This window comes from Lepisosteus oculatus, chromosome 13, assembly GCF_040954835.1.
Source record: "Lepisosteus oculatus isolate fLepOcu1 chromosome 13, fLepOcu1.hap2, whole genome shotgun sequence".
NCBI classification, from domain to species: Eukaryota; Metazoa; Chordata; class Actinopteri; order Semionotiformes; family Lepisosteidae; genus Lepisosteus; species Lepisosteus oculatus.
In genome coordinates, this window is record NC_090708.1 from 21001369 (window position 1) to 21016875 (window position 15507).

General features: G+C 40.5%; 1 protein-coding gene across 10 annotated transcripts in view; it reads left to right on the plus strand.

The window, feature by feature from the left end:
* The first annotated feature begins 110 nt into the window (after window positions 1-110).
* The window catches only part of agfg1a (ArfGAP with FG repeats 1a), a 44495-nt gene continuing 29098 nt past the window's right edge, over window positions 111-15507 (plus strand). For 3 of the 10 annotated variants that reach the window (XM_015361678.2, XM_006637890.3, XM_006637892.3), the window contains exon 1: window positions 115-510. In XM_015361678.2, coding sequence (XP_015217164.1) covers window positions 344-510 — 167 coding nt within the window. In that variant the 5' untranslated portion in view covers window positions 115-343. Of the gene's footprint in view, window positions 511-15507 lie in introns of all 10 variants that reach the window. The other 7 variants (XM_015361681.2, XM_006637891.3, XM_015361683.2 and 4 more) reach the window with 4 other exon arrangements.

Consider the following 15507-nt stretch of genomic DNA (forward strand, 5'->3'; position numbering starts at 1 on the left):
GCTCACTCCGAGCGCACGTGCCTATCGCCGCAATGCCAGGTTACTGGGTGGCGCTAGCGAGCGCACGTGGACGCCGCCAGCAGGCGGACGCGCGAGCCTCCTCTTGACTACGGCGCCCAGTCTCGTTGTTCACGGAAACGGGAGGCCGTTGTGACTTCCGGTTCGACTCTTCATTCAGCCGCCCTGCAGCTCCGTCTCTTTTCTCTGGGGCTCTGCCGAAGACCGTCGTTCAGCCCTGCGTCCACTTTCTGGAAACTAAAAAAAATCCCGTCCCCTGCCTAGATTTTTTGTTTTTGTTTTCGCGTCTCACCTTCCCCTCCCCAGAAACGTCCCCCCCCCGGCCATGGCGGCGAGTGCTAAACGAAAGCAGGAGGAGAAGCACCTGAAGATGCTCAGGGAAATGACGAGCCTGCCGCCCAACAGAAAGTGCTTTGACTGCGACCAGCGCGGCCCGACCTACGCCAACATGACGGTGGGCTCCTTCGTCTGCACCTCCTGCTCGGGCATTCTGTAAGTACAAAAATAAAACACCGTCAGATGACCTTTCAAATATTGACAGGCCCCTCCCGAGTCTCCTGTGGGTTAGGTTTAGTTTTACGTCGACGTTGTTTGCAAGTGGGGTTACAGTTTTTGTCAGATCATTGGGCTAGCAGTGCATCGGGAGCAGGATTAACGGTGTGGCTGGTCTTCAGGTGTTTACTAGGACGCTTGGTGTCAGTGGGTGGTGGTGTGGATGTCCGCTACTCTTCTGCCCGGTGACTTTGATCCCGTTCAACCGTTTTCGCAATACTGTATAGAAGAAAGCCAGTCGCACCGCAAGCTGACCTGATACGTAGGGAAGTTGTGCAGTGGTGTTGATTTCGAAGAGAAGGCTGTACTGCGGAATACGCCGTTACACCCGCTTTTAGTTTCCGAAAGAACGTTTCAGCGGGATTGCGAATTGAAGGCGCTGCATGTTTTGTCCCATGCAAGTATGTTGTATAAACATGTATGTTAGGTGATACATTAAAGGAAACCAGTCCTTAACTGTGATGTACTCTTGGGTCTGCCCGATGATTTAGGATTAATGCTGTCCGACCCAAGTGAAATAAGGCCTCTTAGCGCAACACCCTAGAAATTCTGGAAGTGCAAAGCGTTTGTCTGAGAAGGCAGGGTAAAATTTTTTTGCCAACTTGCTTGTAGCGAAATAGCATGAAAGTTACCAGCCAATTTGCCATTCTAATAAAAATCGCATTCCGTTTCCGTGTGTAAATTGATATGGCATTCATCTTCTATCTAGACAATGCGGCAGCAGCGCTAAAAGAGTCAGGGGAAAATGCACTTTTCTGGGTGTAGACACTCTCTGTTATGTTATCTCGAAATTTTACGCAGTCCACCAAGTGGGCTTCTACAGTGAAGCACAGATAGGAAGACTCGGGTGGAAAAGTGCATCTAACACTGAGCGCGAATCACTTTGTTTAGATAAAGGGTGGTAGGTGTGTGTAACAAGGTACCTTGCCATGCTGTTGATAACCCGAAATCCTTCAAGAGATGGTTCACTGAGAATCTCATTCCAGTCAACTATTAGCGACCAGAGAATTTCGTTGAGTGCAATTGCTTCTTGTAGATGTGATCCTTTATGTTCTTAATGTTTATTACCCTCTTTGTCATTTAAATTGGTTTGAGAAAAAATTGGTAGGCCAGAATTCATATTCCTGTGTATTTAACGACCATAAGCACTGATATCAGTGCAGAGTAAATAGACAAGCAAGAAAAGGTTTAACTTTAATCTTTTTAGAAAAGGGTAAATGTACAAAAGTTTTTCAATTTGAGGTATTTTTACCTCCCTAAAGAGCACAGAGACAAGCCTTTGCATGTAGAAAAAGTGTAGGTTGTGTAGCTCATCATTTTTAAAGTCCACATTGACAACAAAAAGCTAAATACTAAAAAATGTTCAAAAATAGTAATTACAATTTGTATGCTTTCTGCTCATCTGACCCTTGTAAAAGAGCTCAAAAGCCAATGTTACAAATCTAGAAAATCTTAAATTATAGCTACAGAAACGTCTGCCGATTTTCTCTTAATACATTTAATTTCATATCTGTAATTTAGAGATACTGCTGTGTCAGTTGCATACCTACTTGATGAATCTTTGCTTCCAGATGTGACACGCAGTGAGCCAACTACATTGATTATGCATGGAAAGCCACAGTAGGCTGTGTACCCTCATAAAGGTAAAAATAAAATCAGACCTTAGACATGTTGTATAGGTGCAGGAAGTGGACAAAAATGGAACACCAATATAAAGTCACTTTGCCACAGTGTGCTGACAGTCTATACATGCCATTGCATTAAGTTTACCAGTGTATGGATTTGCACAGGAGGGATTCAGCCCTATTCTTCCATGAGAGAGTCAATGAACTCACACGTGGTCAGAAATAGAAAATGCTGTCTCAAGCATTGTCCCTGAATATTCCATAAGTGCTCAGTTTGGATCAGATCAGATGTGGTGACTGAGAAGGTCATAACATATGGATAACATCAGTGTCATGCACATCAGACCACTTGTGCTTTGTAGATGGAGGCATTGTCATCCTGGAAATCGCCCCTCCCAGCTGTACCATGGGGTGAAATTGATCCCTCAGTTCTATTAAGTGTCAATTAGCATTGACCTTGTCTTCTATGGCAATGTATGTCCGCAAACCCCGCCATTAAAATGTGCTTCGTAACATTACAGAACCACTCGAACCCTGCACTGTTGAAACCAAGCACTCAGGGCTGCAGAATTCTTTAAGATTGCTGCCACACATGTGCTCATTTGTTTGTGGAGAACAATGGTGAAGGATGATTCATCTGACCAGATCACATTTCTCTGCTGCTCAGTAGTCCATTGCCTGTGCTCTTTGCACCACTGGACTTGCAAAAGTGCGCCGTCAGCTGATGAGCAGTTTGTGCACTGCAGCCTGACTGTGGTACCCTGCTCTGTGGGGTTCTTGGCAGAGCAGTTTTTGGTGAAACTGTCTGCCCGTGCCTCAGGTCGAAAGTTGCAGTCAGGCGATCTGCGCTCGCTTGCCTGTTTTGCCCTGCACCTTGAATTGATGCACAGATATCATAATCCTGGCAGATGCGCTTCCGCCCACAGTTGGCCTTTGCAGACGATGCTTTTTCTCAGAATTCCCTGCTCACGTCGCCTTAGACACTGTTGCTTGCGATGCATCACCGAGCTGAGCTGTCTTGGTCGTTGAAGCGCCTGTCAAACACACCTCAACAATCACCCCACTTTCCAAGTCACCTAGGTCTCCTCTTGCAGCCATGCTGGCCATAAGTATAGGCAGTCAGTCCTGTTCAGCAGTTTTATACAGGACCCTCAGTGTTTTGTGATTTGCTTAATACATGAGCCACGTAGAAAGGTTGCATAGGATCGCTGGCTTTCCATGTCTTTGCTGTCTTTTGTTCACCAGGTGTTTCCATTTTTGTCCACTAGCAGTAGGTGTTGAGTATGTAGATGTACTGTATACAGATAATTACAAAGAAGAAATGAAATGATTCACAAATGTCCAGTTTTGTTTAGCAATCTATCAAGTAAATCTTTATGACGTTTACCGCACACAAATTCTACCTGCTGAGTCGTAGTAAAGATTCCAGGTGAACAGTCAATAGTCATACCTTTAATATGGGATACGTTGTACTTATCCATAGCTTAATGCAATTGTGGGTGTTCCTTTTAAATAAGATTTTCTGATCCTAAAATGTGACTTTTTTTTTACACACTTTATTAAGACGGATAATGGCTCTTAAGAGTCTTTGCCAGCTAAAACCAGTGGACAGATTTTGCTCACAGTCCAAACCACATGAAGCATTTCTTGGAAACTATGAAGTTACTGTGTAAGCTGTGATTGGACTGAGTTGTGGTTATGCAATGAACCTGCTGAACATCCTACTTAATTTACACACACCAAAGACAAACATTACACTGTACTGCACAGTTTTCTGCTACGAGCTGGATTATTTATCCATTGTAGGTGGTATTTTCCAGCTAAATGTTTCATTTGATATTTTTTTTATATTTGCATTCAGAAATTCTGCTGACATCAAGTTTCTGTGCTGTTAGACTAGATCTGTGCCCTGAAGGACGAATGATGTATTTAACTTGTAGTGTTTTAGAAGCATATGTTGCGAAATCCTGTCTTCTCTACTCTGTAAAGTGGGACTATCAAGTGAGAGTTTTAGTTTATAACAATTGCAAAGACATTTAGTACACAATAAATGAAAAATATTTATCATCTTTGTTAATACCAGACTGATTTTCTTGAAATTGAAGTTGTATAGGCTAATTTAAAAAACAGACAAATAATCATCCAAGATGTTTAGGAGTTTGTAATGAATATGACTGTTAGATATGGGCGAGTTTCTATCCAGCACTAAACAGAATTGAGTGTTTACTGGGAAAATTATTTAGTAAAAAGCAAAACTTAAAAAGGTCCCCAGAACTTTCTACAGCCGGGACAATGTGTTTAATGCCATATGGTTGAATTTGCACCAGGGTACTACTTGCAGCTAAGATACCACTCAGTATATGTTTACATCTTTATTACATATGGTGATTTAAAAACTGTTTCTTAGAAGCAGGTACAACACTGGGTCACCCACTCTGATGCGTATGGATTTCGTCAGTAGAGTTAACAGCCAGTTAAGGGGGAACTCAAGTCCCAGTTTCTCAGACTGGTTAATACGTTTCAGTAATAAAATACATTCATCGACAGAAGAGAAAAGAACTTTTACAAACTTTGAATTAAGCACAAAATCACGATCTCTGTGAAAGTACTTTAAGTATATTGTTGCAAACCCCTGGTTTCACTATGGATAAGAGCGAAAGATCCCATGAAGTGTGACATGAGGTAGCCCTTCTTGCTCGCTGTAATGATTAATGTAGTGCGATGTGTGAGCGAATTAAGTACAGGTTTTGCAGTTGATATTTCACTGCAGGAAGTTTCCAACATGATCTCCAAGCAAGGTTAACACGCAAGTTCCATTTGTCGGCAACACCATCTTGAAATCGACAGCGATCTTTCTGTTGGATTGAAATAGATGTGTTCACAAGCCTGCTTGTTTACAATCTAATAGGGCCGCTTCACGTCACGGGAGGTTTTGTTGCCTCATTTTGAATCGCTGAATATGGCCTGCGCATACCTGGAAATGGTCTGTTGTGTAATGTAAATTGGAGATTTTACAAGTTGCTGTGTAAATTTTACTTTCGTTTGAAATGCACTCATCAAAGCTGATTCTTTCTAATCCTGAAATATAAAAGCAACACTATTTTTTATATCTGTTATATCGGTAATGTAGTTTTAAAGCGTAGCTGCCTGTAGATTCTACCTGCTCTTGAAGCTTTTAAAAACAATATATTCACTTTGCCTTTAAAGTGACAAACTGCTTTTGGAAAGTACTGTTTTCTGATTGTCAGTTCTGAAGGACACATCCTGAATGCATTTGGAGAAGACTCTCATCGTATCTGTTGCTACTCTAAGATGTTAGTAAAAGGGTGTGGTTCACTACTGCTCTTGCTGACAGAATGTGCCTATGGGGAACTTCAGAGACAGCGCAGGCCGGTTCCTGGAATGGGCATTCCCCAAGTGTACACCTCCCATCACAGTGATGAGATTTCTCATCTTACTTTACCATCGATGTGCTTACCTTAAGATTTTTTTTTCAAAGGATGGTTTTAAAGTGCAAATCTTCCCGAATCTGAAGTATAAAGTAGCCATGGGCTTATTTGGGATTTGAAGGGAGGAGGCAAAATCTTAAATCTGTCACTGCCATGTGGAACACAAACACAAAACAGGACGTGGAAGTAAACATGAAAAAGTAAACTTACAGGTAAATGTTGAACATGTTTTTCCCCACATTGACCTTTAAGATTCAAGTTTACTTCTTTACAAACTATGATGACTTCAGTAAACCTTTGTTTTCCCTTAAAAAGGTCCTTGTCAGATAGAGATTAATATATATTTAACTGAAGTCTTGTATAAATAAAGAGGGGCAAAGAAATGCAGGCCAACCTCAGATCATATCATGGTGATGTAGATGATTTCATTGACTTGTTTTTGGTTTGATATACAGTATGATAAATAGTGCAGTGAAATGTTAGGAATTGAAATCTGAAATACATATGCTTCAACTTTGATGTGAAAAAGATATGAGATGTGTTCGGTTAATAGAGAATTACAACCATACTAAGCTAAGGCATGTGCGAGTGCCAAATGAATTCTGTTTGGCAACAAATATTTGACTTTTATGTCATAGTACAAATAATGATGACAGTCTATGTTTTGTATTGCTACTTACAGAAAATAAGGTCGGAAAACCACTTTCAAATGATGGAAAATTGCTTACCACTACAATAACCTGTTCTGCTTCTAATGCATCCTGCTGGTATCCCAATGTAAAGTTCAGGATACAGAACTGTATATACCCACCTCCCTTTTTCTAGCAACCCAACATGTAATGAAGAATCTTGTCTTGAACTTAGAGGGAAGAATTAGTCCCCATAAAATTATTGAGGAGCTTGACCTGTTCTTATCATGTCGTGTGAAAATATTTAGTTTGATTTAATTGGACCGTTTCAGATCTGTGTTGTGTGTTGTAATTGGAACATCAGTTTGAATCCTAGTGCCATTCCTTGGTTTTGACAAGGGACCTGTGAGAAATCTGAATCTATGATTCTTTGGTTTAGGTCAGGGATTTATGGTCCTGGTCTTGTAATCATAGTGTCTGATTTTTCACACTCCCTCCCCCAAGCTCTTAATAACTTCATTGGATCAGTAACTTGACATGCGTTAATATGCTTTATAAGGGCGTGACACCATTTAAGGCTACATCTCAGTTCCTGTAGGACTGTTGTGGTAGCTGCAGTGGGTACAGTTGTTTCCCCCTCTGAGCGCCAGGCCTGTTTATCTGGCACCTGGCCAGACCATGTAGCCTGATCACCCTGGTTAGCTCATTCCTCCTGGGACTCAGCAGGGCGGCTTCTAGAATATTAGTTGAAAACATTGTCTTAATGTACCTTTTGCCTGTATGATTTCACCGTAGGTAAACTTAGGTGAACTGCCTGTGTCAATCGGAGAAAGACTAAGTTATTAAAAGACTGTGGAGTATTTTGTATACCAAACTTGTCCTGTATAGCAAGGATTCCATCCCCCATTGTTGGAACCCACGCGCTTGTTGATTTCTTTTTGCAGCTGAACTCCTGCTTCATTTAAACTAGCAATTTGCTTCATTGCAACCTTTGCAAGTGGTTATCATCTGTGAGGAAACACTCATTAAAGGCTGATCTTCAACATTGTTGGCTCAATTTGAGCTTCTGACTTTATACATTTTTAAACAAATGTATCCTGTGCCCTGCCCCCTTCAGTTTAAAATCAGGATAGGCTGCTTCAACGTACTGTACAGTACAGGAAGGGGAGTGGTGCCTGCAACGTGCGTCCTGTGAAACATGCTCCGTGATGCACAGGAGCAAATTAAGGCAGCTGCCAACATACAGGTGGCCGACTATGGGGTCCCTTTTGCATTGAAAGCTGTGGAAACTAGGACATCTGAACTCGCCCAACCTTGGCAGTGCTCAATGAGGTATTCACCCTCCCTTAGAGTGTCTTCTCGCGATCCACTAGTGTAGCCCTGATTCAAATTGGCCTCCTCTGCTGAACTCTGAATGGGTCTATTCAGAATAGCTTGGGAGCCCTCTAACTGAATTATTTGAACCATTGGTATAGACTAACATTTTTTTTTTAAAGTGGAGCTTGGGAATTCATACAAATCCTAATTTTGTGTTTAGTCTTATAGTAAGTATAAGTATAAGCATTTCATTGCATTTGTGCATATGACAATAAACTGCCCTGGTCTAAATGTGATTAGAGGTCATGGCTGAGGGGGGTGGAAAGTTCATTGTCTACAGTTTAGTAATTCATTTATCAGTCTGGTCTTGGTAAGTCAGGTACATTACATTAGGTTTCATTTTCTTCAGAGCTTTATTCATGTAAGGCAAGGTCTACTGTTTCAGAGCCTGGGCTCATGTTGTTTACTCAGCCAAGTCATAGATGAATATTTAAATTATTGAAGAAAATCTTTGTGTTCAGGTTCATCTGAGTTGCTTCCATCAGAGAAAAAAAGACAGTACAGGTATTTGCTCATACTTTTTAACTTTATAATGTACAATCTCCCTGTAGTAGTAGAATGCAAAAAAGAGCATTCTGAAAACATTGGCAAGACTGAGCCTGAACTGTTCCCCCACATGACTTTGAAACCTGTTACGTTCACATGACTGATAAATGGAAGTTAGTGGTTAGTATTCTATTCCACAGTTTTAATTAAGGAAGCCGCATTCAGTGAAAAATAATGTTTTTCTTATTAGTGTTATATGAATTATGTTGAACATAAGTGGGGCTTAAGGTGAGCAAATTAAAGGGCAGATGTCTGGGGAAATGAAGGAATATTAAATTCTTTTCTCTTGCCAGGCTTTAACAATAGATATTTTTATTCTTCTGAGCATAGGCACACATCAATGCGTCGTCTTGAAAGAACTGTCAACACATTTGATGCCCACCTGAAATTTTGGGATCATTTCTGGTTCAAACTCTGGTAGGTCTTAGGAAGATTGAGATGATGGTGAATAATATGCCTCCCCTTTCATCCAAAAAGGCTGGCTTGTAAGAAGTGACAGCTGGAACACGCAGCTCAGCAACATGACTATTCTCACTTTTGTGAAATTAGAGTAGGAGGTTTCTGGCATGAAACCTTTTTACTCATTGAGAAGCAGTGTTTTCATTGTGTGCCACTCTTGTAAACCCCTTTAAATTTTCCAGATCAAGATTCATTCTAATCAAAGCTCAAACTGAAACATACTACACAAGCTTTTAGCAGCCTATCCAACTTCGTTTACAAGAGCTGGAAAGCAATCTCTTATTCACACTTGCACTCTTAATCTTATTTCACTTTTGAAAATAAACTGCATTATTCTTTTTCATGTTGTCTTGTGGCATTATTCTCCTACAGTTGTTACAGCTCTCTTACAAAATTTAATCTTCTTTTGCTCAGTAGATAAAATCATTAGGCTCTTTCCAGTGTTGAGTGTAGATGCCATATTCCAAGGTGGTTTTTACATGTGGCACAAATCAAGAAATTTGCATTATTTTGGTGGGGCTACAAGTCTTTGTTCTGTAGTGCAAAGTAGAATTCTGGCAAATTACATTAGAAATGGTGTGATTATTGAATTCAAGTTAAACATTTGTGTGTATAATAAGGTTTTAAGAGGCTGTCTGAATATGTGGATGGTTTGTGCAATTGGCCACAGAGCTAGATAATCTGTTTTTATTCATTTTGCACAAAACACATTGGGTGTTTCCTTGTTTGGGGGGGGGAACACCATTGACCAATATAGCAAGCTGTCAGTGTATGTTCCTGTTTATCCTAGCATAAATCTTCATCATATACGTTGGAAGAGGGCCATTTCCTCGGTTACATTATGTATGGATGTTGGATTGTTAGAACCACAGTTTAGTTTGCTTTATCTTAGCTATCAGCATAAATTCCATTAATTGGCAGATAAGGAAAGAAGTATCAAGCAAACTGGATTTATTATATAATTCTCATTTTTTCTCATTGTCTGTCTCGTGTGTTCCACTGTGTTCTTCTTGCCTGGAATTTAACGTCAGTAGGCAAGCAGTCTCATCTAGAGTTTCTGTCTAAAGACCTGACGTGATACCAAGAAAACAAAAGCGACTTCCATCAGATCAGAAGCCTTAAGGCAAGAGTTTAAATAAAATAGTGTTCTTCAGATTCTGGAGCTGAGACAACAAGCTAGTGTGAACTGGCTTTGAGAAAACTGGGCATCTGTTTATGGTTATGTGATATAATTTCAATATTGCAGCCAGCGATGTATTTTCATGCCTAAACCCTCTCTATCAATTTATTCATTTTCACAGTAAATTTGATAAAATCTTTACGGTTTGAAAGGCATGTTTTTAAAGATGGCTTTTATCATTTGTAATATTTTTAACTCCACTGCAGTGATACAACTTTAGAATTTTGAGCAGTTGGTAATTCATTATTGTAACCATAAAAGATCACAAATGATGCAATCCAGTATCATAAAGTTTATTGAAATCTTTGCATTTACTAAATGCATTTCAGGAATCTGAAAATGTCTAAGGTTTAAATACAGGCAAAAACTGGAATGTCCAAAGTAAAAGGAAAGCTGCACTAATCAACTATGGCGAGAATCACGTATGAGGATCAGTATAAAAAGATCCTGCTGTTATTTTAGAAATGTTTTTTTTGTGAAACAATCAGATCTTGTCACAGGCAGAGCAGCCCTGTGGTAGAGGTTGTGTGTGACTGAAGGAGGGTTGCGCTCCTCACAGACAGTACCAGAGAGAAAGCAGGGATGGCTGGGTCTAGAGAGCTGTGTTAACTGTGCTCGACTAATCCCACCCTCCCCTTGGTGGGGCTCAGCCTGTTGTTCTCCACCACCTGGAGGATCCCGGTCCTGTTCTGGTCAGTGATGTGATGCAGACTCAAACCCGCAATCGGAGAGCTCAGCCTGCGCCAATCAGGAGACCCTTGGTGACCGTCATCTGATTCTCATCAGCAGTACAGAGGGTATCCTACCACCCAGCCCTACATGTTGATGCTGGATGTTTTGGAGGAAAAACCACCAGGTCTTTGCGTTTACATCCTTGGTTAGAAGTAAAACATATTATGCATAGAATGGGTGGGTGGCTGCGTCGGCATGCGTAGGCTGCAAGGGAACAAGTAATAGGTTTAATCTATACTAAAAAGAGAAGGAAGAAAACGCAATGTTTAGGCCGTGGAGCTCCACAGCTGAAACATTGCGTTTTCTTTCTTCTCTTTTCAGCATGGAATAAACGAATTACTTTGTTCCTTATGCATAGAATGTACACATAACTGCAAAAAAAAAAGGAAACACTTAAGTAAATATGAGGAAATTGGAAGCAGGTTCCTGAGTTAATTGAGTAGATAACATCCTATCATGCTGGGGGTCATGTATAAAAATGCTGGGCAGGCCCAGTTACCTGTTATTTTGGTTACCAAGGCTGCAAGAAGAGATGTCAAGTGACTTTGAGAGAGGGGAGATTGTTGGGGCACGTTTGGCAGGAGCATCAGTAACAAAGACTGCTCAACTTGCTGATGTTTCACAAGGAACAGTGGCGATATTGATGTGGACGCCTGAAGGAAAGACTGACAGGCACATGAATGAAAGTCATACTCGCTGAACATGTGGCACCATTGGTCTGTGCAGTGGTTTGAGATGCAAGTCAAAGCAGATGAGCAACTCGGAATCAGACAACTACAACTGTCAATCTAAGGCGCGAAACGGGCAGTTTCGTCAACTACAGTCCGTCGAGAAATTCACAACAAGGGATGCTAGAGTTGGGATGCAGTGCCTAATTATTCCAACTAAAAGTGCTTTTTTTTCCCCCTGTAAGCTGGCAGTGGTCTGCTGAGAATTGAAAATAAGTCATATGGTCAGATGAGTCATTCTTCACCATGTTCTCAACGTGCGAATGATACATGTGTAGTGTATGCCAAAAGAAGCCTATGGGCTCAAGTGCTTGTTTCCCATGGTGAAAGCCCCTTAGAGGACAAGGTAAATGGCAGTAAATACAAAGCATACCTCAGTGATCATGTTAATCCTGTGGTGAAGCATTTCTATCCTGATGGGAGTGAAATCCTCCAGGATGACTGGTATTCTTATTGATATATATACATTGCATGGAAAACAGTCTGGAGGTAAGAATAGAAAGTTTCATCTGCAGTCGAGTGGTTTTATCTATTTCTTTCAATGTGTGGCAATTCACATTTTTAAATGTATTTACATTGACAAAGTATTTCTCTGCTCCCCTCTTACCTTAACATAAAAGTAAAGCATTTCTTGCCGTCAGTGCAGGCTTCATTAGCAAGAACTTAAGGAAATCATGTTTCTTTGTGTTGTGCTGCTGCTAATGAAGCTGCTTACAGCATCTCCAGTGTCCAGTTGAAGAGAAACAGGGTAGCTCATAGTAGTCTTGGTGGCTTCCAAGCCAGAGTGTCTTTAGAAATTAAAGGGTATTCATGTTATTTACATTCTGGAAGTTCAGATCAAAAAGTTTATATGTTTGCAAGGTCAAATTATTTTATGTATACACATGTAAGATAGCATTAATCTTGAGCTCTGAATCAAACATCGATTCCACTCAGTAGATCTTTGTTCACTTGAACAAGCGTGGACGCAGTTGTTGAGCGAATCTAAGCACGTGGGTCACAGATTGCCTGGCACATGGTGTGAGTCTGCCAGGAATGTGGAGAATGTAAGGAAAAAGACGAAGGAGAGCTCAGATGGTTTAGTCGAGGAGAAGTTTGTAACCGTTTTCAGGGATAAAAGCTATTCTTCAGTGTGCTTCCTTAGAGAAGGTGCCAGAGATTCGGAGAAGCTGCTGCTGCAGTTTTGCCTTGAAATGGATTAAAGGGAGTCGAGTTTCCATGATCTTCCAAATACCGTGGTAATGATCAGTGTGGATGACTTTCCCCTTTTCCAGAAATCAATTTTGTGTGTTTTCATTTTTAAATTACGCAGCACAGTTCTCTGAAGCACGAATGGACCTTAAAATGGAGAAAGGTGAATTTTGAAAATTTCAAAGAATCGATGAATATCACTTGGTACATTAGGATATTTCTTAATGTACTTCTCTTTTCATACAGTCTCCATCTTAAAATGCACATCTTTCAAGTAGTATGAGTACTTGTAATTTTACACAAAATACCCTTTTTTGAAAGAAGGTAGACCCAATAATGGCTGTGTGGAATTGATTGATCTTTTTTTTTCTAGAATTTATTACCTTTACATACAGAAACAGTTTGTAACATAGTTGAGACTTGCAAAATAAACAAAGCTTTGTAAAATAGATTAAGTGAAGCTCAGCTATGTTCCAAGTTTCTAATTAGCTATATAAAGTAGAGTAGACTCGCATGTTAAGTGGTAGTTAGGTTCCCGACATAGCGTGTATACCCACCATCTCGTAAATCAGAACACCCCCTTAGAAATTAAATGCCGGGAACGCAGCAGATGCATATAGTAGCTCTTGTGAATAGCCTTCTCCCCACCTCCAATTGCACGAATCGAAGATTCGTTCTTGCCATACTGACGTGCCAGTCTGAAAACCCGCCGTTCCACTAATTGTTCAAGATGTCGGTTTTGTGAACTCCAAATCAGGCTGTTTTCTTGACTTGCCTGTGCCCTTCATACTTGTTTCTTTTCCCTTTATACTTGTTTTCAGTTTACAAGTCATATTGCAGCCGCACAATAAAGAAAGCACCGGCTCTGTAACTAGTCCCAAAGCGTAGCTCAGGCGCCAGATTTAGATTTATGACATTTCTCTAATATTTGGTTTGTCACATATTTTATTTTTTCCGTTGCCAGCCGTGTCCCCACATATTTACATCAAATCTTTTGCCTAAGATGCTAGTCTACTGTATGTGTGCTGGCCCATGTCTAAATCCAGGAACAATTTTTACTGAAGAAAGAGGAGAGCGGTGTTACAACTACCAGGCTTTCCTAGCACAGTCTGCAAGCGTTTTAACCACCTCACTTCAGTAATGGGGAAAGAGGAAGGTGAGTCTGCATTTTAGTCAAAGACAGGATGTCTCTCCACAGTTATTACGGCGAACGTGAAGGCCTACAAGAATTTTTCCATCTCTCAGACTGGAGCTTAAGGAAGTAATATTTCCATGGTGGCTCTGATGTGTTCGTCCTCTCTAGTGCTGTCCTTTCTGAGCATGTGACCGTTCTTTATGACAGGAAGCCACTGTGTTGTAAACCCATAGGTTCGGTCACAGGAAGTTTCAGAATTTTTAACAAAACTTTTATCCGATGTTGTAAGTCACGCTTTTTGCTGCAGTTTAGTTATTAACTATACTACTTTGAATATGTATGGTCTGCTTAGCTTATTGATAATTGTTTGAATAGTCAGTCCAGCTAAACTGAGCATCTTTAAAATGAGTGTTTACAATAGCAATGTGCCGTTTTTTACATTTACATTTTACATTTTAGGTTCAGTATCCACTCGGTTTTATACAAAAAAAAGGTTTTTGGTTGAATTTTTTTTAGCTGATAGGAATACCAATGCTGTTAACAAGGAAGAACATTTTCTTAACCCATCTTATTTAGTGTTAACAAATTTTAACATTTTTTGCCTAAGCACTGCTTTAACATTGGCAGCTTTGCTACTGCCAAATGGGAATGGTCGGTTTCTTACGGTCACCTATCCAGCTGCTCAAACAGCTTTTTATTTCACTTTTTGTGTTGACCCCAGTCTGGTTTTTGGTTTTGAACTTTGCATTGAGGCTGTAGTTATGCACCAAGAAACTGCTGAAGAGAAAGTGTCCAGTGGTAGCCATGTATGCATCACTTGCAGATGATGTCTAGTGATCAACTGTGAGTGCTGGGGACCGGCAGTCCAGGTTCTTATTCTTAATTTGAGCTTTTGTACTTTCATACCCATATTATGAATGGGCCCAATGGGCGGAGCGGTGGCTCTGTGGCTAAGGATCAGCGCCTGTGGCTGGAAGGTTGCCGGTTGAAATCCCGCGGCCGGCAGAGGAATCCTACTCCGTTGGGCCCCTGAGCAAGGCCCTTAACCCCAACTGCTCCAGTGGCACCGTACAATGGCTGACCCTGCGCTCTGACCCCAAGCTTCTCTCCCCTGTCTATGTGTCTGTGTCTCCATGGAGAATTATTATTATTAAAAGTCTGGAGTAATATGACTTGTTCTCCCAAGGCTCTTAAACCATTGGCCTTCAGTAATGCTCAGTTGCTGCATGTCTGCACAAATCATTCTTGCTTAGTTTATTACTTTCATTTGTCTGCCTTGTCACTTGTATTCCACAGTTTTCCCTAAAAACTGAATCCAACCTGTTTTGTTGTGCAGATTTCTCCTAAATCATCTAACCTGTCAATGTATGCTGTTTAATAATAAGTTAGGGAACATATTATAATTTAGCATATATTAATGAGTAAATTTGCTAATATCAACTATTTGTAGTCAAAAGTTATTTTCTATACACCAGGCTATTTTGTTAGACATTTCAAATGATTAATGTGAAATGAACTGTGTACATTGTGGTTGTGATTAATAATAATAATAATAACTGCTTGCACTTATATAGCGCTTTTTCTGGACACTCCACTCAAAGCACTTTACAGGTAATGGGGACTCCCCTCCACCACCACCAATGTGCACCAATGTTGTAGGGATAAAGTAGATTGCACTCGTATCATCTGTCTTGTTGGGGGTTAACTGGCCAAAATCTCTTTTATATTGCACTTCTAAGTGGCATTTCAGACTTTCAGGCATTTCATTTCAGACTTTCTTTGTATTCAAATTAACAGTTGCAATATTGCCTTTTGATCCTTGTAAATTGACCTTTTATCAATGCTGTAAAGCCATTCAAATTACAGAAGGTCTTTCTGCAACTCTC